This window comes from Eucalyptus grandis, chromosome 5, assembly GCF_016545825.1.
Source record: "Eucalyptus grandis isolate ANBG69807.140 chromosome 5, ASM1654582v1, whole genome shotgun sequence".
Lineage (NCBI taxonomy): Eukaryota > Viridiplantae > Streptophyta > Magnoliopsida > Myrtales > Myrtaceae > Eucalyptus > Eucalyptus grandis.
The window spans coordinates 40,500,993-40,525,995 of NC_052616.1; the positions used below are offsets into that span (position 1 = coordinate 40,500,993).

Genomic DNA, 25,003 nt, shown 5'->3' on the forward strand with positions numbered 1-25,003 from the left:
GCCGATAGTCACGGACTGGACCCCTCTCCTTCCGCCCCCCAACGCGGGAGAAGACCGTCCCAAAGAAGAAAAGAGAAAAAAAGATAAGTCTTCCCATGACGGAAAAAAAAAAAAGTTGTCCGAAAAGAAGATTAATTTGAAAATAAATAAATTAATTCGTCTGTCCTCCAGAAAAGGGCAAAAAAGGAAATAAACCAAAAACAAAAACGACGCACGAAAATGAAAACGAAACAAACCAAACCCAACCCCATGACCAAAGCAAGACTTGCAGCGGGATGAGGGACTCTTCCCTCCCTCCTTCCTATCCTCCCTCTCCCCCACCAAAAAAAAAAAAAAAAATCCGGGGATCCGTCTTTTCATCGCTGAATGAATATACCAGAATGGCCCTGGCACGTCCATCGGAATTTGCCAAGCAAGCGCTCACCATATTCCGTAGATGAAAAGAAAATTGCAATTCAATCTTGCACTCGCTCACCATTTCCACGGCTTTTGCCAGTATGCCTTTCTTACGCGTGCCCACCTTTTTCTGCTCTCTGTTGTTGTGCTTTTAACCATGCCAGGCTACTTTTGCCTGCCAATGCCCTTTTTATTTTATTTATTTCTTAATTTTTATTCATTTAATTTTTTTATTAAATTTTTTGATTTTTTTTTATGTAAATGACTCTTTTGGAAAATCTACCACTGTGAGTACTGGATTCGCGTCGTGATCCCTCCTCCTTCTTCTTCTTCTTCTTCTTCTTCTTCTTCTTCTTCTTTTGTTGCTTGCTTATGGACTCATGTTGTGTGCGATTTCTATTCTAGAAATCAATTTTTACCTAGAAATAAAAAAATTTACACGTTTAATGATAATATAAAATTAATAAAAATTCGTTTAGTAACGACACAAAATTTCTTTTCGTGGGTGGCTAACTATAGTGAACAGTTGGAGACGCCCGGCCGAGGGACGACAGCCAGTAGGCGCGGGAAGTGGCAAGCAACGTGTGGGCGATCAGCTAGTAGCGAGGACGAGCGATGAGAAGAGATTTTATTCCTAATTTTTGTTCTAAAAATAAAAAAATAAAAAATTTTACTTGTCATTTCTATTAGAAACTTATTTATATACTAAAAAATTGTTCCAAAAGTAGAAAATGAAATTGTCTTATCGTACGGATTTCTATTCTAAAGTTATTCTCTCGAAAATAGAAAAAAAAAAATAAAATGATTATCATACGCGCTTTTGATAGATCTATGTCTATTTTATGCATTTCAATGTTGATAATGGGCATTGCTTCATTCTTTCCATGGAGAAATCTTCCACATGTCAACGTTTTTATGTGTAAGTTTCAATTGCTTAAGTTTAAAGAAAATGAAGATGCGAGCACTACCAAAAAAAAAGAGACAAAAGAAAGTCTCTCCAAACAAATCTAGGAAACAAATTAGCTAATAAAAGGAGAATTTCCTCTTCAAGTAAAAGAAATCTAATCAAAAATCTATTTCAAAAATATCACTTAAGTTTGAAAAATATACTGGACTTAAGGAAGTAAAATAAAATTGTAATCTCTTTTTGTCTGTGCCTATCAAAAAAACAAAGCATAGCTGGGGAGTGGGGACCAAAAATGAAATCATGGAGAAAACAAGGACCAATAATGTAATTTCCTCAATATTTTATTTCCATTCAGAAAAAGATAATTCCAATACGTGAGTACATGTTATATATTAAATGAATATTTTTATATATACATGATTAATTATTATATTAAATTAATCTATTCAAATTCATAAATAAATAAATAAATAATAAAAAAGAGCCTATAATAAATCTATACTAATAACATTAATAAATTTATTCATAAAAATTGGATTGACATTTTTGATTTTAACAAAAGCTATAAATGAAATAAATAACTAACGAGAGATTAGAGTCAAAATAAATTTATATCTTTTTACGATGATCAAAATTTATCATTATTTTAACCACCCACCCTGGCGCTAGCTTTACGGCGAGCTTTTCCCCTAACGCAAGGGGAGGAGTTCGATTCCCGGGCGTCGCAGGGTGACTTACCCGGTGGCACATGTGTGGTGACTAGCACGTGTTGCCCCAGAGTTTATCCCCCCTGTTACCCCTTTTGGGGTCCGTGTTAGTACGGTGCGTGGGTTTTCGGTTCACAAAAAAAAAAATATTATTATTTAACATTTAATGCTTTTATTTTTCGAAATAACTTTTAACCCGTCAATTTATTTATTTTTAGTCTTACCATGTATTAATAAAGTTATTTAACATTCAATAAATTTTTTTTTTTTGGCTTAATGGGTCTCACTCATTCATTTCACCCACCGTTTTCTTCACCCACCCACCGCCTACGCCTGTCACTTCCCAATATTGAAGTCACGCTGCACGAGGCTTTCGTTTCTTTCCCGGAAGCCGTTGTCTCTCTCCTTGCTGTCCTTCCTAAAATTGAAAACGCAATCAATAAAGTAATAGCCCAAAGGGCAAAAACCCTAACAATTGCTTTCTCCTCTCCCTTGCTCGGTCTCTATCTCTCTCGCTACTACCTCGCCTCTGTTCCCCCCTTTGTCATCGCAGCTTCACATCCAGCCCTCCATAGCGGCATTGCGGTTCTCCATCTTGGTGTTGCAATCGGCAGGCGCAGCTGACCAAGATGATCGAGAAGGCTTCTCGGCGTTGCAGTCGGTAGTCACAACCTTCTCGGCATTGCAGTCATCGGTCGCAGCCCTTACATGTTGGGCGTTCGCCAAAGTCAAGTCTACAAGAGGCAGAGACCACCGGGGGCCAAAAAGCTACGCGTAATGGTCACGCCATTTTAGAGTTGACGAAGACTCGAATTGGTTTGCTTTTCTTATGTGAAAAACAGTGGGGAAAGTTCTAGGAAGAGAGGTCCGAAGTGTAATATAAACGAACTTTAGTGGTGGTAAAGTGAACGAGCCTTTCTTGTTCAGGTGCTACGAGAGAGGAAACCCTCGGAAGAAAATACTTGTGAGAATGGACATGAGAAACAGCTCGGAGGCTGGAACGAACGGTGGTGAGCCGTCGGCGATTGACTACGACGTCTTCTTGAGTTTCAGGGGGCGGACACTCGCCAAGGCTTCACAGATTGTCTTTATCACCAAATGCAAGAAGCAAACATCCGTGTTTTCCTCGACGAGGAAGAGCTCCACGTTGGTAAAGAAATAGCTGATGAACTACCGGTGGCCATTGAAAAGTCGAAGATCTACATACCCATCTTTTCTAAAGGTTATGCTTCGAGCGCGTGGTGCCTTCGCGAGCTTGCACACATGGTGGATTGCAAGAAATCCAAACCATCTGAGAAGGAGATTATGCCAATTTTCTACGACGTTAAGCCTCGCGATGTTAAGCTTAAGTCTCAACGGTACGTCAGCGCTTTGGAGGAGCATGAAGAGAAGTTCGGTCGCGAGACGAGGCAAAAGTGGGAGGATGCCCTCAAAAGTGTAGCCCAAATCAAAGGATGGGAGTTGAAAAAGCAAGGGTAAGCAGGGATCCTCAAGCACTCCATTAACTTTTGCTTTGGACTTTCATTAATTATATGCCCAAACTTGGATGAATTCTCGTTTAAGTTGTTTGAAATTGAATGAATACCATGTTTGTTTTCAAATTTATTTTCGATAACCGAATCAATTATGTCATTCACCGAAGCTGAATAAAGCAAAAACCGGGTAAGCAATCAGTTAGTTCTTTTTTTTTTTTGGGGGGTAATTTTAGAGGTGGGAGATGTGTTAATAAATTCAAGGATGTATTTTTGTGTTTTTGTTTTTTTTTTTTTTAATTCTTCCCTTACTTTAGCAATCCAATATTTATTTTTATTTTTGGTCGAAACTTTAGCTCTCCAATTTGGTGGGTTAGATTTTTCATGTACTTTGCTTCTAACTATCTTAAGTGTGAAAACTTTCAATACATTTCTTCTTAGCTGTTATCCTAGCTACCAAGACTGCCTTAAAAGGGATTAGGAATCAATTAGCAATGCCTTGCTTCCTTTAACATGGGAAAATGCCTACATCTAAAAGTCTATTCTTTGAATGATAGACAAGAGGGCATTCTTTCATTGATTGATCTAATTTTATACATCTTTGTGTTTGTAAATTGTGGATCACATCTTTAAAAGTTACATTCTCTCTCATTATCGATAGATTTTCACATGGAACTAGAGCAAGTGTCCTATCCATCTATGTCAAAGTGTTACCATTTCGGAAGCAAATAAATAAAAAAGGTCATAATTTTCTGTATGTGATTATTTGTTTAAATCATTGGGAAATCATGTTCTAAACGCACATAAAAATGTCTTCCCATCGGTTGCACTAGCTTATTAAATAAGTGGCACTAGCCATGTTGGTTGCAACCACATGTTGAGTGTCCTGAGGCCATCTTTTACAATATCAACTTAGTTAACTCACTCGTGTGGCAGGCATTGGAAATTCATTCAATCGGTGCTACAAGAGATTGTGATGAAGATGAAGACAAAAGACAAATATGTTACCGAGCATTTAGTTGGAATGGACGATCCAAAGGAGGCCGTTCGAAGTTGTTGGACATGGACTCCGGGGCTTGCGCTTTGTGCTAATCCATGGAATGGGTGGAATCGGTAAAACAACTCTTGCTAAGATAATATTCAACAAACTAAATTCCCTTTTCAATCAGTGCTGCTTCCTAGGAAATGTCCGGGAATCATCGACCAGCTTTGGCATCATAAATTTGCAAGAAAAATTATTGTCTAGCACATTGGGTTCGGGCTTTCAAGATAAATTCAACGATGTTGACGATGGGATCAAAGAGATTTTGCAACGACTTTCTAACAAGAAAGTCTTGCTTGTTCTTGACGATGTGGATGATGAGGAGCAACTCCGAAACTAGCCATCAACCACATTATGTTCGGCTTAGGAAGCAGAGTTATTATGACAAGTAGGAACAAAAGCATCATAAAATCCAACAAAACTTTGGAGTACGAAGTGAAGCCGTTGGATGATGTTCGATCACTAGAGCTTTTCAGTCGACATGCTTTTAGAAGGAATCCTCCTCCAGATGATTATGTCAATCTTTCGAGACAAATAATTTCTACGACCGGAGGACTTCCTTTGGCTCTTGAAGTCATAGGCTCATTGGTTTATCGTCAAAACAAAGCCTCATGGTATGATGTGCTAGACAATCTGAGAGAAATACCTCATGAGAAGGTCCAGACAAGCTGAAGATTAGCTACAATGCCTTGAATCATGAGCAACAACAGATTTTTCTCGACATCGCATGTCTCTTTGTGGACAAGGACAAGACAAATGCACTCTACATGTGGAAGGATTGTGGGTTTAGGCCGGATCATTCAATTCAAGTCCTTGTTTGTATGTCCTTAATAAAGATAACCGATCACAACAAATTCTGGATGCACGACCAACCGAGAGATCTCGGAAGGAAAATTGTTCATGGAGATACGAGACCAACCAATCCAAGAAAGCAAAGCAGGTTATGGGATCTTGAGACGGCCGATAATATCATAGGAACGAAAGAGGTAAAAGCATATGTTCGACCATCGAATTCTATGTTTTTCTCAATAGTTCATTTATTAATTAGGACCCCTTTCTTAAAAGAGGGGGAGAGAATGAAGACATTTTTCATTTACACTGATTCTACTTTACCATTGAATGGCAGAGAAAGAAGCACATTGAAGCAATCTGCTTATGGGAAACACGAGTTTATACAAGCAAAGAGTTTTCAAGGCTTCCAAACATAAGGTTCCTCATGTTAGTGGGGGGGAATTTTAGTGGAGACTTTGAGAATCATTTTTCAGAGTTAAGATACATGACCCGCACAGGGGTCTCTCGAGAGTTCTTGGCCATCAATTTCCATCCAAGCAATCTTGTAGTTCTTGAACTGAGCTATAGCTCAATCACAGAGGAATGGGCTGGATGGAGTCAATTCAAGGTACCATCGTCACTATATTTGTTTATCTCCATTGAATTGGCTCACGCAATTTTTATGTTTTTAACTAAAATTGACTAACCCATAACTATATAGGCAATAACATTCTGTAAATAAAATCGCTCATGAATGGATTTAATCAAGGCCATTCCACAAGTAAAACTAAGCTAATCTTGTAATCAAGGCCACTAAATTAAATTGCACTGAATTGATATATAGGTGGATATATGTGGATCAGGTTGGCTAGGTGTTAGTACTAAACGGATCTATATGAGTTAAATGAGGAAAATGAGTCAACCCAATTACATCTAGGTTCTAGCGGAACCATTTATTAACTCTAAATTCGTATGGAATTTTCCCTTTACTCTCATTTTGCTACTGTAACAGGTTGCTAAAAAGCTTAAAGTTTTGGATATCTCACATTGTAGCAACATGACCAGGACTCCAAACTTCTCCGATTATTTGAGTTTAGAGAGATTGAACCTTGAGGATTGTAAAAAACTAACTGAAGTTGATGGTTCCCTCAAAAGCTTAAGTGCTTGATTTACTTCAATGCACATGGGTGCGAAAATCTTAGGGAGCTGCCCAAAGGAATCGGAGGGTTACAGAAGCTCAAGTACTTGTATTTAGGCCCTTGCGAAAAGTTGAGGAAGCTACCCAAATCATTTGCGAGAGTGACATCGCTAGTAGAGTTAGATCTCTCGCATACGGCCATCACAAGATTACCTGACTCCATTGGTAACCAAAACCGCTTGTCTGTTCTTAAACTGGAACGGACAAAAATCGATGAACTTCCCAATTCTATTGGGAATTTACGAGAACTTAAGTCTCTCTTTCTATCGTGTACTAACATAAGGGAACTTCCGTTCTCGATTGGTAACTTGGAATCTCTACTTGAGTTGGATGTTTCAAACACAAAATGTCTACAGTTACCCAAATCTTTTGGAGACCTAAGTAGATTAAAAATCATCAGGATTTCAGGTTGTTTTTGGATAAAAAAGCTACGACGGAGCATTATTGCGCTAAAAGAGTTGGAAGAGCTACATGCCAATGGTTGCTTTAATCTAAAGTGGGAAATTCCTGAGGACATTTGGCAATTATCACTTTTGAGAGTGTTGCAATTGCAATTCACCCCTATTAAAAATGTTCCACGGACGATCAAACTACTTCCTCGCCTACAGAAATTGAGTTTAGGGTATTGTAGCAAACTCAAAGTATTACCGGAGCTTCCCACAAGTTTGATAAGCCTAAGCTTAGGATCACATTCATTGCGGCAGCTCCCGAATCTCTCAAACCTAACTAAATTGAAGGATTTTAGCTATAATGATGATAGGTTCCAGAATCCTTTATCATTCCAAGATGATCAATGCCAACTGTCCCTTGGGGTCCTTCCACCATGTGTTTCAACATTGTCACTGCTATTTCACCAATCGACAACTAGTTTGTCATTTTGTTGCAACTGGAGAAAATTGGCACGTTTGAAGATTCTTTCCTGTAGGTGGAAGGAAGTTCAACTCGATAGGCTTGAACAGTTGGTTGAATTTGACGTGGATGACTTAGACCTTGAGGGATTTTCTGGTCTTTCGAATTTGAAGAGGTTGAAGCGGTTGACGCTGTACGAGTGTCAAAATCTTACTGCCATCCAAGGTCTTGGTTCATTGGACTCGTTGGAGCAATTGGATATAAGCATCTGTCCTAAAATTGGAAGTTTAGATGATCTATCGAATTTGAAAAAGCTGAAGTCCTTGAGGATTTCCAATTGTGAAGTGCTTCAAGCAGTTAAGGGCTTGGATGAACTAGAGACTCTCGCAACATTGGACTTAGTCAATTGCGATCATTGAAAAGTTTCCTTAACGTATTCAATTCGAAAGTACCAGACGAGTGCTTTCTAGATATTAGAGGCTGCCCAAATTTAGAAGCAGGATCGTTTGCTGGCACAGTCAGCATGTACAAGGAACGGAAAGTCAGGGGTAAAAGAAGGAAAAGAAAGAGAGGAGTGTGAGACTGGGATTTTTTAGTGCCTTGGGTTAGTTTCTCACTATTTTTTTTTTTTTGGTCAGTAGTTTCTCACTATTGAATAACAAAGATTTCAAGAATTTAGTGACTTTTTTTTTTTCTGTAATTGCGTCGTCATGTTTTTATTGTTATTATGAATTTTTTTGTAGCGTTTCCAACAATGTTGTCAAAGCCTGGAAAGGCATGTACTTTTTTTCAGATTGGTAGAATTTTTTTTAATCCATTTAATTGTCCAGTTTTTCTAAGGCCAAAATTTAAAATCCAATTAATGAGATATTTTAAAGTTCAGCAAAGAGAAGAAAATATCAACGACATCATGTGTACCTCTTATAACATATCCACATACTATATCCTTAAATTTGATCTCAATCGCTAATGTAAGACTGGTGAATATTACATCCAACATATTTTTCGCGTTGAATCTACACATTGAATATATCTAATGGATGCAAAATTTAGGAGTAGATTCTTATTTAATGCCAATTGAGTTTTGATTTATATCTTCGCTTTCTCTCCAAAAAAATATTTCACTTGCGATATGTCAGCAAAAACAAGCTCAATATCACTTCCATCAGCAGTATCGACTTCATAGCATTTTCTATGCAGCATTTTTGTTAGAATATAGGAAGAGGTACCTTTAATAGTGGTGCATTCTTCATAATGTCAATTATATGTTCATCATATAATTTTCCACTGTTGTAACAATCACCTGAATTGATTACTTTTCGTGTTTCTTTAGAAGGTTCAGTGTACTAAGAAACAAACCATATGAAATTGCGGAAGTTATACATCTCGTGAGGCAGAAGTTACGTAATATTTGTATTTAATTGTGCATCATTAAAATGCCTGAATGACCTCCACTTCGATGCAATTTGTTTTACCAAACTATCAACATCAATTCACAGGATTTACACACGAAGCTGAGCAAAATCTGCCCCACCTCCATTGTCAATTATCATCAATCAAATTGGTCGGCTCACTCAAAACGTACTTGGGCAATTCGTACTTCGCACCTGCAACAATCAACATCGCATGAATTAGATGCTAAACAGGACGGTAGAGATGGAAAAGATTTCTAGGTGGTGGTGGGCGAGAAGCGGGTGGGGGACTGTGTGAATAGATGAACATAGCACCTCTTTCATCATAGCATATTGTCAAGTCAACTCTCTGAACAATCACGCCAGCACTATTTACAATTGCTTGGGCAAGCGTTAGATCTGCTTCTGCTGCTGCATGCAGAGCATCCCATATCTCTGAAAGCAGAATTAAATTGCTTAACCAGTCTACAACAGTGATATGAAATGAGAATTAGTGAGACAGAGAGATTTAATTACTATAGAGATTAAGGGGAAGTCAGGTAATATGCAACAGAAAACATAACTACGTCATCAAGATATTGACATGCCAATTCAAGTCAGCTCCTTCACCATCTTCCGTCTCTCTAAAAGTTTCACCACTGAAAATGCACAGAAGATGAGGCTTGAATATATCTCAAAAAATATGCACAAATTATGTGCCTACCTAGAAACCTCCCTCCCTCACTCCCTCCCCACTCCCTCTGTCGATCGTGCGTGTCGTACTCCACAGTGGTTGCTATGAAGGTTTCTTAATTGTAGACAAGGAATATTGATGTGCAATGCTTTAAAAATCCCACAAGTCTTATGGAACATGCATTTCTCATCACATTACCAAACTGGCCCAAACTCATGCTGCAATACATCTGGTCAGTCAATAACAAAACTACTACCGCATTGTCACGAATGCAAAGCATTGTGACTCAAAGCAAATTAGTGTTGGCTACAGTGAGAGCTGAAGTAGCCTGAGCCTATTTTCAAGGATAACACGCTTGGTAGTTTTTAGGCACTTTCACCAATTGAAAAGAAATCTCCAGAAAATCATATTAACTAGGTATCACTTATTAATGTTAGTAGACAATAGTAATAGCAAGTTATTTTTTTGACTTAGAAAAAACCTTTCATTTTATGGGTGGCCTTTTGATATTTGACATGTGCCACATCTTCTAAATAGGATCATACTTAAAGCGTCTGGCGTATGGGTCTAAGCAACTTGAAGTAACAAGCATACCCTCAAGACTTGTCAACCCACACAATCATTTCAACAGCAAAGAAAGTTTATTTCATGTTAATGGACTGCCTCGTCCTGACATGTAAACAGCCCTCAAGACTTGTCAACCCACACAATCATTTCAAAAGCAAAGAAAGTTTATTTCATGTAATGGACTGCCTCATCCTGACATGTAAACAAGCCCTCCCCCAGCGCAAAAAAAAGAAAAAAGAAAATTGGGGCCCACATACCCCCACACCACCACATACCTGAATTCCAGAAATCCCTCTTTGAATTGGTTAAGGGTGAGAGATATAGTGCAAAGCCTACTAATTGTTCAAATCACTTGGGCTGCGTTTGACAGTCGAAATAAGATTCAGGATAGGATAAATTTTATCCTATCCTATGTTTGGTACTTAGTCAAGACAGAATAAAGTCAGATATAAAGGGAATATAGATAGGATAAAATCATCCTATGAGAAGGTGGAATAAAAGTGGATAGGATTTTTAACATTCATAATAGAAAAATTATTTTCTCGAATGACAAACTTCTTAAATCAACAAAATTAAAATTATATTTCAAAATAAATAATATTTAAATTTTAATACATAAAATTCAAAATTACAAAAAATAACAAATTTTAATTTAATCTTATTTTCGCTTATATTGTATTATAATATGAATTTACCTATTCTAGTATTTTAGTATTTTAGGTATATTAATACAGTTTACTTTTTAATAGAATTTCATTGAAGAATAGTGGAACGGGTAGAAAGAAATAAAAAAGAAATTAATCCAAAAAAGAGAAAAATAAAATAAAAAGGAAAATAAAAGTAAAGTAAGCAAGAATGTCATAAGAGATTATTATCATTTCTAATTGTAAAATCTTTTATTCATTCATATTAATATACCATTTATACCAAATAATGTACATGATATAATGTGAATATATCCGATTTTATTACTGCAATCACCAAGCAAAATCCCTAAATTTCATATCTTATCCTATCCAGTCATCTCCTAATTAAAAATCCGAACAACCAAACGCAGCCTTAGGATAATCAAAGATGAAAGTATGTAGGAGAAAGACTGCAGCTTAACAAAGGCAAAGCAAAACAGTGTCAGCCTTCAAGTTAGAGGATAGACTACTCAAGCCAGAAGTGTAAAAGTATAACCTCACTAAAAGTTTAAAAATGAATGAATAAGTAGGCCCATAAACATTATCATTCATTATAGTTCTAGCCTCCACAAGTTTCAATATGAACACCGAACAGGTAAGCACATTTCTTCGGAAAGGGATCCCTACTTTTTTAAGTGATAAGTATTGTACAACTCATAAGGTACAAAAAGGCATCTGCTACCTTTAAATGAATGTGCTTTATCCAATTGCTGTTCGTATTTCAAGTCATTTTAATACTTGATGAATGAGCAGTAAAACATAGGAAACTTTACATTCAACAACATTCTTTCCATAAAAATAAATAGAAGAGAATTTGCAGCTAGCAAGCTTCCCATACAGCAACCAAGGTAACTTATTGCATTGCTGAGTTAAAGAAAACAACATCACCAATACCAACATCCAGTGTCAAAGTATAGTGGCCACTTTCTAAAAAAATAGACGCATGTATAGAGGTCATGGTTACTCAAATCTCATCCCTCCCTCTATAGCAATAAAGACAACTGCAATCCTTGAGTACGGCAAGTAAAAATATATCTAGTCACAAGAAGACCACAAATATCCGATGAGTTCCCCCAAAATAAGAAGATAAGCCATGTCCTGCTTTCCCATGGAAAACATATTTCTCGTGCAATGTGCATTATCTATAGTTTTGTACTCAACAACAGCATGATAAATATGCTGCACAGCACATTTACGCAAGAAACTTAAGAATTCAAAAGGAAATTGCTCAAACATGTTCAAGCAAAAATAGCACCTATGACTCACGTAGGTATGATCTACTCATCGTGCAAAGCATAGTTTTCCCCTCTCCCACAGCACTGGGTGGGTGGGTGAAGGTGAAGGGTGGTGACTGTGCATTATGTTAACACCATCTTATCCTAACAATTTAGAAATACCTTGTCTCCCACCATAATGAGGTGCAGTGTCCCAAAACTCCCTACGCATCTTCATCAGTTGTGTCCTTGTAATTGCTTCAGGATGCTTCCAAGGTTTTGGCTTCCTAATTTTCTTAGAAGAGTCTGTCAGCAACCATACAAACAATAAGATATTATGCGATTAAATTGTTCAGCTTCCAGTTGAAATGATGCGACGAGTGCACTAAAATATGTTGGCAGTAGGCAGAGCAATATCTAAAAACACAATGCTAAACAGTGTTTCTGATACCAATTATTGGAAAACTAATTTCAAGGACTTTACTTGTTGGACAGATAATTTCAAGGACTTCACATAGAGTTAATGTCTTTAAATTTCTTAGACATCAATTGCCCCATCCAATGCAAGACTGTCATGAGAAGAGAATTATCTGAAGCACTTAAGCAACCAATTTTAACAATCTATATAAACAAAGAATGTCACGGAGTAAAGATTGATCGATGTAAACTCCCAACATTGCTCAAGTGAAGAAGAATAGCTGCCCACTGCCGTTAATTGAAGCGAGGAGAATAGTAGGCTCAAACCCTTTCGAGCTTTACATGAAAAGAATCACATGCAGCCATATGCAAACTACATTTTCTTGATGGTTCCATTAGAAACAAATTCTGTTCTTTCTCAAATGCTCAGCAGATCAAGTTGCCATACCAACAGAGTAAAAAGTTGAAACTATTTACTGGCTCCATCAAAATCACAGTTTGGTCAAAATGCGTAATTTGCGTTAATTGTTCCAACGTTTCGCATACAGATTCAAACTCGATCGTCGCCGACATCAGCGTTCTAGGTCACACAGTCAACGCTCCAGCAGCAGACCGAATTCAAAGACGCCAGCACTCGAAGAACAAAAAGATCGATGGAACCCGACAGGAACGGCGACACGGAAAATCCAGAGCCGCGGAGAGCGATCGGGGGCACCATGACGACGAGGCTGAGATCAGAGAAGACGACCAATGAACGAATAATCTTCAAGCACTTCAAACTCCATGGCCGAGAAACAGGGGCGAACAGAGGAATTACCACCGTGGCCGAACCGGCGATGGCGGAACGGCTACGGCGGCGGTTGCTGGCGGATACGGGATCACTGAAGGGAACGAAGATGAAGAAATCCACTTGGACCTGATCTATTCATGGGCTTAATTAACTGGGTCGAAGTAATGGGCTGTAGCGAATCGGGCTTGGTTAAGCTGATGTGGGCTGGACTAGGTCCTTTAGAAAAATGACCGTATTGGACTGGGGTTCTCTTCCTTTTTTATTATTTAACTTTATTATTTTTTTAACAAAAATTCATGTCCGTTTTACCTGCAAAAATTCAGATGTGGACAAAATAAAAATTAGTTTTTGGTCATGCATTGTGCATAATTTAATGCACTTTCCCTGTTACGCAGTTGGCTAATGTGGATATTGCCAAAATGGTATTAACCCAGCATGATCAAAAGCTACCTTGAGTGATTGATTGCACAAAGAAAGTCGTTCATGCACAAACTTTTTTGATGATGCTCATGCATCACTTATTAATACACACAAAAAGATGTACTATTTCATGTCAGGAAATAGGCAAGATATTTTGTGTGACAGTTAAAGTTTGTGATAAGAACTTATGAGATGTAGCAAGCCAACCGAACGTGAATATATCTAATACTTAAAGCCCATTGTAAATCTTGAACCAAACGCAGCCCCCCTCTCCTTCCGCCTCGCGACGCGGGACCAGACCCTCCCAAAGAGAAAAAAGAGAGAAAGAAGATAGTCTTCCCATGATGAACTCGATCGACGCTTGTCCTTGCTTTGAGTGACGCGCTTAACTGTCAGAGCTTTGTGTGTGTGGGAGGCGGCCACGAGGGGGAAAAAACAGTTGTCCGAAAAGAAGATTAATTTAAAAATAAATAAATTGATTCGTCTGTCCTCCGAAAAGGGCAAAAAAGGAAAACAAAAAAAAAACAAAAACGACGTAGGAAAACGAAAAAAAACAAACTTTTGCAAAATCTACCTCTATGAGTACTTGATTCGCGTCATGATTCCTTTTTTTTTTTTTTATCTTTTTGTTTGTTGCTAGCTTATGGACTCATGTTAGGTGCAATTTATGTTCCAATAATCATTTTTTGGATAAAAATTGTGTTTGATGATAATATAATTTTTTTTTTCATTTGATAATGATACAAAATTGAACTTCACTGAAGTTTAAAAAATTGGAGGAGAAAAAAAAAAAGACTCAATCGGCTCAACCCTAGAACCAGCCTGGAACAAGGTTAACGGGGTTAGTTTTGGCCCTGACTAAGGAGATTTCGAGTTCCAAGATGGAGGCCTATTGATCGTGAAACCAATTGCTAGGTGCAAAAGCACATAATAAAAGAACAGAACTCTGAATTTTCACATCCGAATTCAAGGCATGAATTTTTTTTTTTTTTTTTTGCTTTCCCACCTAATTTAGAATTATGAAAAATCTGTAGGTAAATGTACATATCAACATTTTCACATAAAATTTTTAATTGCATAACTTTAGAGACAGTCAAGTTGCAAGTGCCGTAAAATTATTAAAAAAACAAAGACAAAATAAAAAGTCACTCAAAACAAATCTAGGAAATAAATTAGCAAGTAAAGTAGGGAAAATTAAAGATTCAAGTTAAAGAAATCTAATCATAAATCTATTAAAAATTTTGATAAAAATCCTAGAGTTATGTAAATAAAATAAAATTGCAATCTTGATTTGTCCGTGACCCATAAAAAGACAAAGCATAGTTTTAGAGTTGACGGAGACTCGAATATTTTCGGAAATATCAACTAATCCTCAATATTTTTATTTTTTCTCCAGTGAGAACAAAACTTGTATTATTGCGAGTTCGGCCAAAGTCACTCTAGGGGAGCGGAGCCGACCGGAGGAAAAAGCTGTGGGGACTGATTACGCTTTTCTAGACTTGACATAGACTAGAAATATATATATTTATTTTAATTCCAATTTTGGACGCTTAAAAATAAGGCAAACGAAAGTACCAGGAATGGAGGTCTCCATAACGTCAACGAAAGTCAGCAGTGGCTAGTAATTTTTTTTTTTTTATGCAAATGCAAAGGGAACGAGCCTTTCATTGATCAGGTGATCTGAGAGAGCAAACCCTCAGGCGAAAATGCTTGTGAGAATGGATAAGGGAAAGAACTCGGAGGCCGGAACGAGCAGCAGTGAGTTATCAACAATTGACTATGAGGTCTTCTTAAGTTTCAGAGGGCCGGATACTCGCCAAGGATTCACGGATTGCCTTTACCACGAAATGCAAGAAGCTAACATCCGTGTTTTCTTCGATGAGGAAGAGCTCCACGTCGGTAAAGAAATAGCTGATGAACTACCAATGGCTATCGAAAAGTCGAAGATCTATGTACCAATCTTCTCCAAGGGTTATGTTTCGAGTCCTTGGTGCCTTCGCGAGCTTGAACACATGGTGGGGTGCACAAATACCAAACCGTCTGAGAAGGAAATCATGCCGATTTTCTACAACGTGAAACCTTGCGATGTTAAGCTTATGTCTCAACTGTACGTCCGTGATTTGAAGAAGCATGAAAAGAAGTTTGGCCGCCAGACGAGGCAAAAGTGGGAGGATGCCCTCAAAAGTGTAGCTAAAATCAAAGGATGGGAATTGAAAAGCCAAGGGTATGTGGTGTCCTACCGTTCTCCGTGACTTTTGTTTTGGACTTTCAATGTATACCCAAGCTTGCTTAAGATCTCGTTTTGGCGATCTGTAATTGAATGAAAACCAAGTGTGTTTTGAGATCTATTTTTGGTAATTATCTCGTTCATCCAAACCAAATAAAGTAAGAATCTGTTATTCTTTTCATTGATAGATGTAATTTTCTATATCATTGTGTTCGTAAATTGGGGATTACCTCATTGAAATTGCCTACTCTCTTTTTTTCGAGAAATTTTTACATGGTATCAATCACCCTTTCAAGGTGTTGCCATTTCGGAAGCAAATAAAAAATGAAAAGCTCATAATATTCGCTACATGATCATTTGTTTAAATCATAAAGACGCCGTGTTCCATGAGCACCTAAGACATCTCTTCCTTTTGGGTTTAGTCGATTTAGTAAGCGTTACTAGCCATGTTGATGCAACCACTTGCCAAGTGTCCTGAATTATTTTTCTCAATTTTTGACTTAGATGATTCAATAACGTGGCAGGCACTGGAAATTCATTAAATCAGTGATACGAGAGATTGTGATGAAATTGAAGACAAAAGACAAATATGTCACGGAGCATATAGTCGGAATGGATGATCAAGTGGAAGCTGTTCTGAAGTTATTAGACGTGCACTCCAAGGACATGCACGTTGTTCTAATTCATGGAATGGGAGGAATCGGTAAAACAACTCTCGCTAAGGTTATGTTCAACAAACTAAATCCCCTCTTCAGTCATTGTTGTTTTTTGGGAAATATCCGGGAATCATCATCGCTCAGCTTTGGCCTCATAACTTTACAAAACAATTATTATCTGACATGTTTGGTTCGGGCTTTCCCAACATAATCAACGATGTTGATGATGGGATCAAGGTGATTGCGCAGCGACTTTCTAACAAGAAAGTTCTCATCGTTCTAGATGACGTGGATGATGAGGAACAACTCAAGAAACTAGCCATCAAGCATGTTTCACTCAACTCAAGGAGTAAAATTATTATTACAACAAGGAAAAGAAGCGTCTTAAAAGCCAACCAAACATTCGAGTACGAAGTGAAGTCGTTAGATTCTGGTGAGTCGCTTGAGCTTTTCAGTAGACATGCTTTCGGAAGAAATTTTCCTCCGAATGATTATGTCGATCTTTCGAGACAAGTAGTTTCTACAACCGGAGGACTTCCACTGGCTCTTGAAGTCGTTGGCTCATTACTTCATTGCCAAAACAAAGCCTCATGGATAGATGTGTTGGACAATCTAAGGAAAATACCTCATGAGAAGGTCTTGGACAGGCTGAAGATCAGCTATGATGCCCTGAGTCCTGAGCAAAAACAGATCTTCCTCGACATCGCATGTCTCTTTGTGGACAAAGACCAAACGAATGCATTCTACATGTGGAAAGATTGTAGGTTTTTTTCCAGATTATTCAATTCAAGTCCTTGTTCGCATGTCCTTGATAAAGATAACCGACGATAACAAATTTTGGATGCATGATCAACTAAGAGATCTTGGTAGGAAAATCGTCTATGGATATACAAGGCTAATCGATCCAAGAAAACAGAGCAGGATGTGGGATCCTTTGTCTGCCTTTAATATCATAAGAATAGAAGAGGTGAAACATATGTTCAACCATCGTAATCTTTGCTTTTCTCAATAGTTCATTTATTAATTAAGAGCCATTTTATAATAGTAGAGATAGAATGAAGACATTTCGTTTGCACTTATGCTACTTTACCATGAATGGCAGAGAAAGGAGGCCATTGAAGCAGTCTGCTTAAATGGAAATGCACTAGGAAGCTATACGAGCGATGAGTTTTCAAGGCTTCCAAACATAAGGTTCCTCAAATTAGTTTGGGGACAATTAGATGGAAACTTTGAGAATCAACTTTCAGAGTTAAGATACATGACCTGGCATGGGTGTCCTCAAGAGCTCTCCGCCATCAATTTCCATCCAAGCAATCTTGTAGTTCTCAAGCTTTCTTATAGTTTCATCACAGCAGAGTGGGCTGGATGGAGTCAAATCAAGGTATTCCATCGTTGTATTTGTTTATCTTTATCTCCATTGAATTGTCTCATGTTGTTTTTATGTTTTTGACTAAAATTGCTGTACCATAACAATGTAGACAATAACATGTAAAAAAAATGGCTCATAAATGGATTCATCAAGGCTATTCTACAAGTAAAACTAAGTTGACAAAGCTGGTCTCATGATCAAGGCCATTAAATTAGATTGTGTTGAATTGATTTGTAGGTGGATGTGCGTGGGTTAAATGAGAAAAATAGTCAACCCAATTACATCTAGGTTCTAGCACAATCATTTGTTGCCTCTAAATTTGCACATAATTTTCCCTTTATCTCTTTTAGATATCGTAACAGGTTGCCAAGAAGCTTAAAGTTCTGGATCTCACACATTGCGACAACATGACCAGGACTCCAAACTTCTCCGATTATTTTAGTTTAGAAAGATTGAACCTTGAAAATTGCCAAGGAATTATTGAGGTTGATGGTTCCCTCGGAAAGCTTAAATGCCCGATTTACTTCAATGCGAATGGGTGTACAAGTCTTGGGGAGTTGCCCGAAGGAATCGGAATGTTGGAGAAGCTTAAATACTTGTATTTAGGCAATTGCAAAAAGTTGAGTAAGCTACCTGAATCATTTGTGAGAGTCTCATCACTAGTAGAGTTGGATCTCTCGAATACGACTATCACAAGATTACCTGATGCCATTGGCAACCAAGAGTGCTTGTTAGTTCTTAAACTACAATATACATAAATCAATGAACTTCCTAGTTCTATCGGGAATCTACAAAAACTTAAGTTTCTTGTTCTATCATATACTAAAATAAGGGAACTCCTAGTGTCGATTGGGAACTTGGAATCATTACTTGAATTGGATGTCTCGGAAACGCAATGTTTACAGTTACCCGAATCTATTGGGAACCTAAGTAGATTAAAAGTCATCAACATTTCGTATTCTTTGATGAGGGAGCTACCACAAAGCATTGTTCAACTAAAAGCGTTGGAAGAGCTACATGCTGGGAATTGCCCATGTTTGGAGTGGGAAATTCCTGAGGACATTTGGAAATTATCGCTTTTGAGAGTTTTGCACTTGGAATTATCTCTTGTTAGAAATGTTCCGGTGACAATCAAACTACTTCCTTGTCTAGAGAAATTGGGATTATGTGATTGCAACGAACTCGAACTATTGCCTGAGCTTCCCACAAGTTTGATAAGCCTAAGCCTCGGATCAAGTTCGTTGCGATGGATCCCGGATCTCTCAAACCTCACTGGATTGGTGAATCTTAGATATGGTGGTCATGATGAGAACTGGCGTTGTCTTTACTCCCTAGATAGTCCATGCCGACAATCCCTTCCACCGTCTCTGTCAATAGCTAGCTCCTCATTTCATTGCAACTTGAGAAAATTGACACATTTGTACATTAGTCACTGTTTCTGGAAGGAAGTTCAACTCGATGGGCTTGAACAGTTGATAGAATTTGAAGTGGAAGGATTAAAACACCTCGAGGGATTTGTAAGCGGGTCTTTTGAGTTTGAAGAGGTTGAAGCTGTTGAGGCTGAGCGATTGCCCAAATCTCACTATGATCCAAGGTCTTGGTTCAAGAGTCCTTGAAACATTTGGAAATAGACAAGTGTCCTAAGATTGAAAGTCTAGATGACCTATCGGATTTGAAAAAGCTGGAGTCCTTGGTAATTCGAGGATGCGAAGAGCTTCTAGCAATTAAGGGCCCGGATGAATTAGAGGCTCTCAAATATTTGGAATTTGTAGGTTGCATATCACTGAGAAGTTTCCCAAATGTACTCAATTGGAAATTATCAGACGAGTGCTCAGTAACTATTTCCGACTGCCCAAATTTAAGAGATGATTGGTTTGAAGAGACAGTCAGCATGTACAAGCAATGGAAACATTTGAAATTTAAGTCTCGGCTGTTACTATGATGAGGCGGCCATTCTCTCAGGTTCAATTTCAAGAATTTTTAGCTTCCCCAATCTTCAACCCTTGTTATTTTCACTAGCTATTGCCCAGGAGGTGGCTTTCAAGTTAGACACCATAATATACGATCCGGTTGTAATTATTCATGTGTACTAGCTTTTGGGTAACGAGGGTTCGTCATAATTCAGTGTGTCGTCCTTCCATGCAGTTTACATTTCCTGCATTAATTTGACCAAGTCCGGTCAATCAATCACGGTACCTGCTGACATTTTCGCTATGTAGTTTATCTTAGATTGCTTCACATGTTTTTGTCGCTATTATGAAACCTTCTGAAGTGCTTTCAACAATGTATACTTCTTTTTTGTCTTTTTCGTATTCGCAGAATTGTTTTTCTAACAAGGTTTTCACCGTCTGTCAAATTCTTCATTTTTTTCGTTACCACTTTACAAAACTAGCACAAACTCATGCTGCAATACATCTTGTGAGTCAATAACAAAGCTACAAACGTTGTCAGGAGTGCAAAGAATCGTGACTCATGGCGAATTAGCTCTGGGTACAAGGAGAATGGACGTGGCCTGAGCCTATTTTCATGCACAACATGCTTGTTAGTTTTCGCGCACTTCCACAAATTGAAATCAATCTCAATATAATCATATCAGCAGGCTATCATTATTTAATGTTAGTCGACAGTATTAGTAGCGAGTTATTTTTCTGACTTACTAGAAACTTGTCATTTTTTGGGGTGCCCTTTTGATATTCAATATGTGCCGCATCTTCTAGCTTAATGCTAGGATTACCGGTAAGGTAATGCTAGGGTTACGGGTAAGGCCATGGACAAAAGCATGGGGTCCAAGCAACTTGATGTATCCGAGACATTTTACTGGCTGAGCTTCATCCGATTGCTTTTCCTAAATAAAAGTCATTTCAATACTTGACAAACGAGCAGTAAATAGATAGGTAACCCATTGCATTCCTGAGTTAAAAGAAAGCAACATCACTAATCACCCACTTCTAGTGTCAAAGGTGAAGTGACCATAATTACTCAAATCTCATCCCTCCATCGCTAGCCATAAAAGACAATTGCAATCCTTAAGTATCGCAGCCCGCTAGACCCTCCTGAGCTCGAAGTGCACATAGGCAAGTCTAGCCATGCGGTTCCTCTATCGATCTCGGCCTATATAGACCTCACCCGATTTTATATGTGTTTCACCGAAAAGGTGAAAAATTAGTATAGAGATGGAAATTGTTGGATTTTTGTGAATGTTGATTTGTCGTTGCCTTTCGACAGGAAAATAAATGGTTTTTCAAAGTAAAGGTATCTAAAGTGTCATTACTAGCAATTTCTTTTAAATTGAATGATTACTAGCAAATTAAAGGGTACAAGAATAATACAAATGCACCAACCAGCATTGCAGCGTAGTTGGCTCAAGCGTTTGCTCCTCTCGCAAAAGGTCCAGCGTTCGAATCCCAACTGCGTCGTACTGACTTACCTGGTGGCATGTGTGTGGTGGCTAGCACGTGTCGCCCCCAGGGTTTATTCCCTGTGTACCCCGGGCCTAAACGGGCCGTCCGCGTTGGTCGAGTGCGGGGTTCCTGGGTCACCAAAAAAAAAAGAAAGATACAAATGCAGTAATTTATGACCGCTGAAGAGCAAATTTGCTGGAATATAATTATAAAAAAAAAAAAAAAAAAAAAAAGAGTAACTGTGTTGGCATCTGAATTTTTACCGGCAAATTGAATATTAGAGTTTTGTTAAAATTTAAATATAGATATAATAAAAGATAATAAATAAAGCACCCAGCCCATCGGGTCACTAATCCAGCCCATCCATAAAGCCCGATCACTGTAGCTCAAGTTGGGCTCGGCCCGCCAAACTCTCTCTCCGTCGCTCTCTCTCAGTTGCTTCGCCATCTTCCTTTCTATGGAGCCGTCTTCTTCTCCGCAACCACAACATCCATGGACGAAGCTCCTGTTGCTTCGTCCCCGCTGCAGTCTCAAGCTCAACAGCAGGAACTGATCCATGATTCGCTCCACGTGCGACCGGTACTACTAGGATCTTCCTAAACGAAGTCGAAATCACTCATTCTGACATTGTCTCTGTTATATCTGCTTCGAGGTGTCGGGAAGTTTTTCTTAGCTATTGATCCATTGCGGCCAAATGGATAATGCACGGTGACTGTTTAATGATATGCCTCAAAGGAATTGCTTCACTTGAGACATGATAATAATCATCTGTTGGTGTCTTCCTCGGCTTTATTCAGGGATTATAAGTCTAGTGCACTTAGGTAGAATAAGCTGGATAAGGAGATTGAATAGGATTTTGGTCTATCATTAACTGTGGATTTGCATGCTGAGTGTTTTGGTGGACGGGATGAGCTAGAGGGGAACAAAACTTCCTAGGGAAGTCACCGATTCCTTGGAGACCACGGAAACCAAAGATGAACATTGGCAAATATAGTAGAAAATTGAGTAGGGACGATATAATCCCTGATTCCAGAACCCTTGCTGTGAAGTGTTTTGGTGATTTGGTTAAGCTAAAATTTGAGTACACCAGCCGTTTTGCTTGATCTTGCTTAGTTGGGAATTTGGTTCCAAGTTACCGCCTGAGGTCGGGAAATATTTGCTTGTCGTTATTTGATGATTTTTCATGTTGAGGATCACTTGCTAAAGCTGTGACAAAGAAGAAAGAAATGCCATATTCGAGATACCAACGCGCATCTCATGAGGCTAGAGTTTAAGCATGGGTCTGAGCAACTTGAAGCGACAAGAAGTTTCCCTCAAGACTTGTCATCCTGCACAATCATTTCAACAACAAGGGAAGTTTGTTTCATCGCTCCCTCGCTAATAATTAACACAAATGGGTGTGCTCTACCTAAGGTTTGCTGCTTGAAATCTGCTTTGGACATGAATTCGCTTGGAAAATGAGTTGGGAAATTCGGATGAAATGTGTTTGAGAGACCGTTAAGTTCATCAAACAGAGTTGGGTTATGCATTTGATCAGACATATCATTCCAACACAGCTCGTATAGCAATTTCTCTTTAGTCCTTATAGTACGCACAAATGTCTTTTCTATCTATATCTCCGAAGACATGGTACACCCACTCCAAAGTACTCTTTCATGATTGTAATTCCGAGAGATAAGTGCATTAGGAATCTTAAAATTTATATAAAAAAAATGCAATTTAACCCTAAAACTTTCAAAAAATGTAATTAAGTCTTACAAAAGTGCAATGAAATCCTAAAGCTTTCAAAAATACAATCAAATCATAAAATTGATCAAATTGGTCAAATCAAGTCTTTTCATTGATAAAACTTCCTAGTTGTAGAACTCAATTGTACTTTCGTGACAAATTTTAAAACTCTATTGCACTTTTTAAAAGATTTAGGATTCAATTGTACTTTTTGAAAATTTTAGGATTTAATCACACTTCTATAATGATTTTTAGGACTTTTAATACATTTATCTCTAGTTCCAAAAGGCCCCTCTAAAAAAAATAATTTTTTTTCCTTCCTTTTTCGTAACTCAGCTTATAATTGGGACGCTAAAATTGGAAATTGGGTTGTGCCAAGAAGATTTACAATGTGTATCAATTCAAATGCGCGTTAGATAAAAGATTGGAAAAGCTATGAACAAAAAGGAAGATTGGACAATTCAAATCGCTAACTCAGCTGCCATCTTTGAATTGTGAAAGACGGAAGTCGCTCGGAAATTGTCTAAATAGGTCGTTTGCCGACTCTTAGCAGAAAATGTCCATGAAAAGCTAATTGTTTAAAAATTCAGACCAAAAGTAGGGGGACATTTTGGCAGTGCTTTTTTTTTTTTTTTGAGCAAATGGCAGTACTTCATGAAGCGAAAACGAGTTCCTTATAAAAAAGTAAGAACTTATTTTTGCTTTCCCCCTAAAGCTTGAAGTGCTAATTAAATTTTAGAATGTTATGAAAAATATGTAGGCGAACGTACGTCCCAATATTTTCAGATGAATCCAATCATTACATTTTTTTGGGGGTCAGAAAAATAATTACTCAAGATTAAAGAAAGTCAAAGGGCGACAGTAAAAAATACACGAAGTAAAAGATAAGGTTTGTTTGATATTAGCTAATAAACGTGAAAATTTACTGTTTGAGTAAAAGAAATCTAATCATAAATCCATTTCAAAAACATCACATATATTTGAAATCAGTATCTGAAAAAACCTAGAGTTAAGGAAGTAAAACAAAACTATAATCTCGATTTGTTTGTGCCCATAAAAAAAAAAAAAAAAGCATAGCGGGGACCGAAAATGGAATATTGGGAATACCAAGGACTAATACCGTAGTTTCTGACCCAACCACAGGCAGCGCAGTTGGTGTGAGTTCTCTCCCTCATCACAGAGGTTGAGGGTTCGAACCCTCTTATTGCTAAAATGTCTGAAGTTGGAAGTCTTGGTGTTGGGGTCCTAGGCTAGTCTCCCCCGAGGTTTATGTCTAAATAGCGGCTTGCGGCGAGACCTGACGGTGCCACCGGGTACTAGAGGGTCGTGTGATCCCCGAAGGGTGATCTCCGACAATTCCTCGGTCAACAAAAAAAAAAAAAAAAAAAAAAAAAAAAAAGTAGTCTTTTGAATATTTGATATCCATTTAAAAGGACTTGCATATTGTGAGTTTGTCAAAAGTCAAGTCTACCATAAGGTTCGACCCAAAAAAAAACAAAAACAGTTGTTTTAGGGTTGACGTAGACTCGACTAGAAAATTCGGTTTTGGTTAGTGCTATCCAAAGACCATTCGACTAGGGAATGTTCTAGGAATAGATGTCTTAAGTCAAGCGTAATATTTGAAAAAAAAAAATGTCAAGCGTAATACATACGAAATTCAGTGGTGGATACTCAGCCTACTTTTTATGCTCCGACAGAGAAACCCTCAGGCAAAAATAACTAAAGTGCGAGTAAAATAAAATCCGAGCCTCATCCGATAAAATAAAATAGGCCTCGTTAATAAGCATCGGGACATGACCAGGGAGTGGTAAATGGAAAGTCCATGCAAGTTTTCTAAAATTACCCTTTTTTTAAGGATATATAAATATGCGGATGTAACTTGCTAAGCTCCTTAAAATGAAAAATTGGCATAATGTAATTAAAATGGAACACAATACTCGAAGAGTAATACAAATATAATGCAAATAAATCTAAATTTCCCCAAAGGGACCCCTAAACATATTTTTTAAGAAGAAACAAGCCAAATTTCTAACAAGCGAGATGTAATTTTTTTTTTTTTGTACTTTTTATTACATTTCATTCATGCAAGATAGCAATAAAA

General features: G+C 37.9%; 3 protein-coding genes across 3 annotated transcripts; 2 read left to right on the forward strand and 1 right to left on the reverse strand.

Moving 5' to 3' along the window:
- Positions 1-3,068: 3,068 nt before the first annotated feature.
- On the forward strand, positions 3,069-7,761 carry LOC120293895 (TMV resistance protein N-like). The gene is made up of 7 exons (XM_039313691.1): positions 3,069-3,485; positions 4,419-4,567; positions 5,182-5,510; positions 5,651-5,923; positions 6,308-6,455; positions 7,254-7,305; positions 7,419-7,761. The coding sequence occupies exons 1-7, from the start codon at positions 3,109-3,111 to the stop codon at positions 7,759-7,761; spliced, it is 1,671 nt and encodes a 556-aa protein (XP_039169625.1). The 5' UTR covers positions 3,069-3,108.
- Positions 7,762-8,727: 966 nt separating this feature from the next.
- On the reverse strand, positions 8,728-13,017 carry LOC120294112 (ubiquitin domain-containing protein 2-like). The gene is made up of 4 exons (XM_039314056.1): positions 12,858-13,017; positions 12,078-12,200; positions 9,070-9,189; positions 8,728-8,949 (listed from the first exon to the last, which is right to left on the reverse strand). Exons 2-4 carry the CDS (start codon positions 12,130-12,132, stop codon positions 8,885-8,887), a joined length of 240 nt encoding a protein of 79 aa, XP_039169990.1. The 5' UTR covers positions 12,133-12,200; positions 12,858-13,017; the 3' UTR covers positions 8,728-8,884.
- A 2,222-nt stretch (positions 13,018-15,239) lies between these two features.
- On the forward strand, positions 15,240-15,773 carry LOC120293896 (toll/interleukin-1 receptor-like protein). Its single transcript, XM_039313692.1, has one exon. The coding sequence runs from the start codon at positions 15,240-15,242 to the stop codon at positions 15,771-15,773; it is 534 nt and encodes a 177-aa protein (XP_039169626.1).
- Positions 15,774-25,003: the final 9,230 nt, after the last annotated feature.

What these genes read in the sequence shown, in the direction of transcription:
- LOC120293895 (XM_039313691.1), top strand. Translation starts at nt 3,109, where the DNA reads ATGCAAGAAGCAAACATCCGTGTTTTCCTCGACGAGGAAGAGCTCCAC. An exon ending in ATATCATAGGAACGAAAGAG is followed by an intron (nt 5,511 to 5,650) that starts GTAAAAGCATAT and finishes ATTGAATGGCAG; the next exon opens with AGAAAGAAGCACATTGAAGC. An exon ending in TGGTTCCCTCAAAAGCTTAA is followed by an intron (nt 6,456 to 7,253) that starts GTGCTTGATTTA and finishes TAATGATGATAG; the next exon opens with GTTCCAGAATCCTTTATCAT.
- LOC120294112 (XM_039314056.1), bottom strand. Translation starts at nt 12,132, where the DNA reads ATGAAGATGCGTAGGGAGTTTTGGGACACTGCACCTCATTATGGTGGG. An exon ending in TCATTATGGTGGGAGACAAG is followed by an intron (nt 9,190 to 12,077) that starts GTATTTCTAAAT and finishes TTCTGCTTTCAG; the next exon opens with AGATATGGGATGCTCTGCAT. An exon ending in AATATGCTATGATGAAAGAG is followed by an intron (nt 8,950 to 9,069) that starts GTGCTATGTTCA and finishes TGATTGTTGCAG; the next exon opens with GTGCGAAGTACGAATTGCCC.
- LOC120293896 (XM_039313692.1), top strand. Translation starts at nt 15,240, where the DNA reads ATGGATAAGGGAAAGAACTCGGAGGCCGGAACGAGCAGCAGTGAGTTA.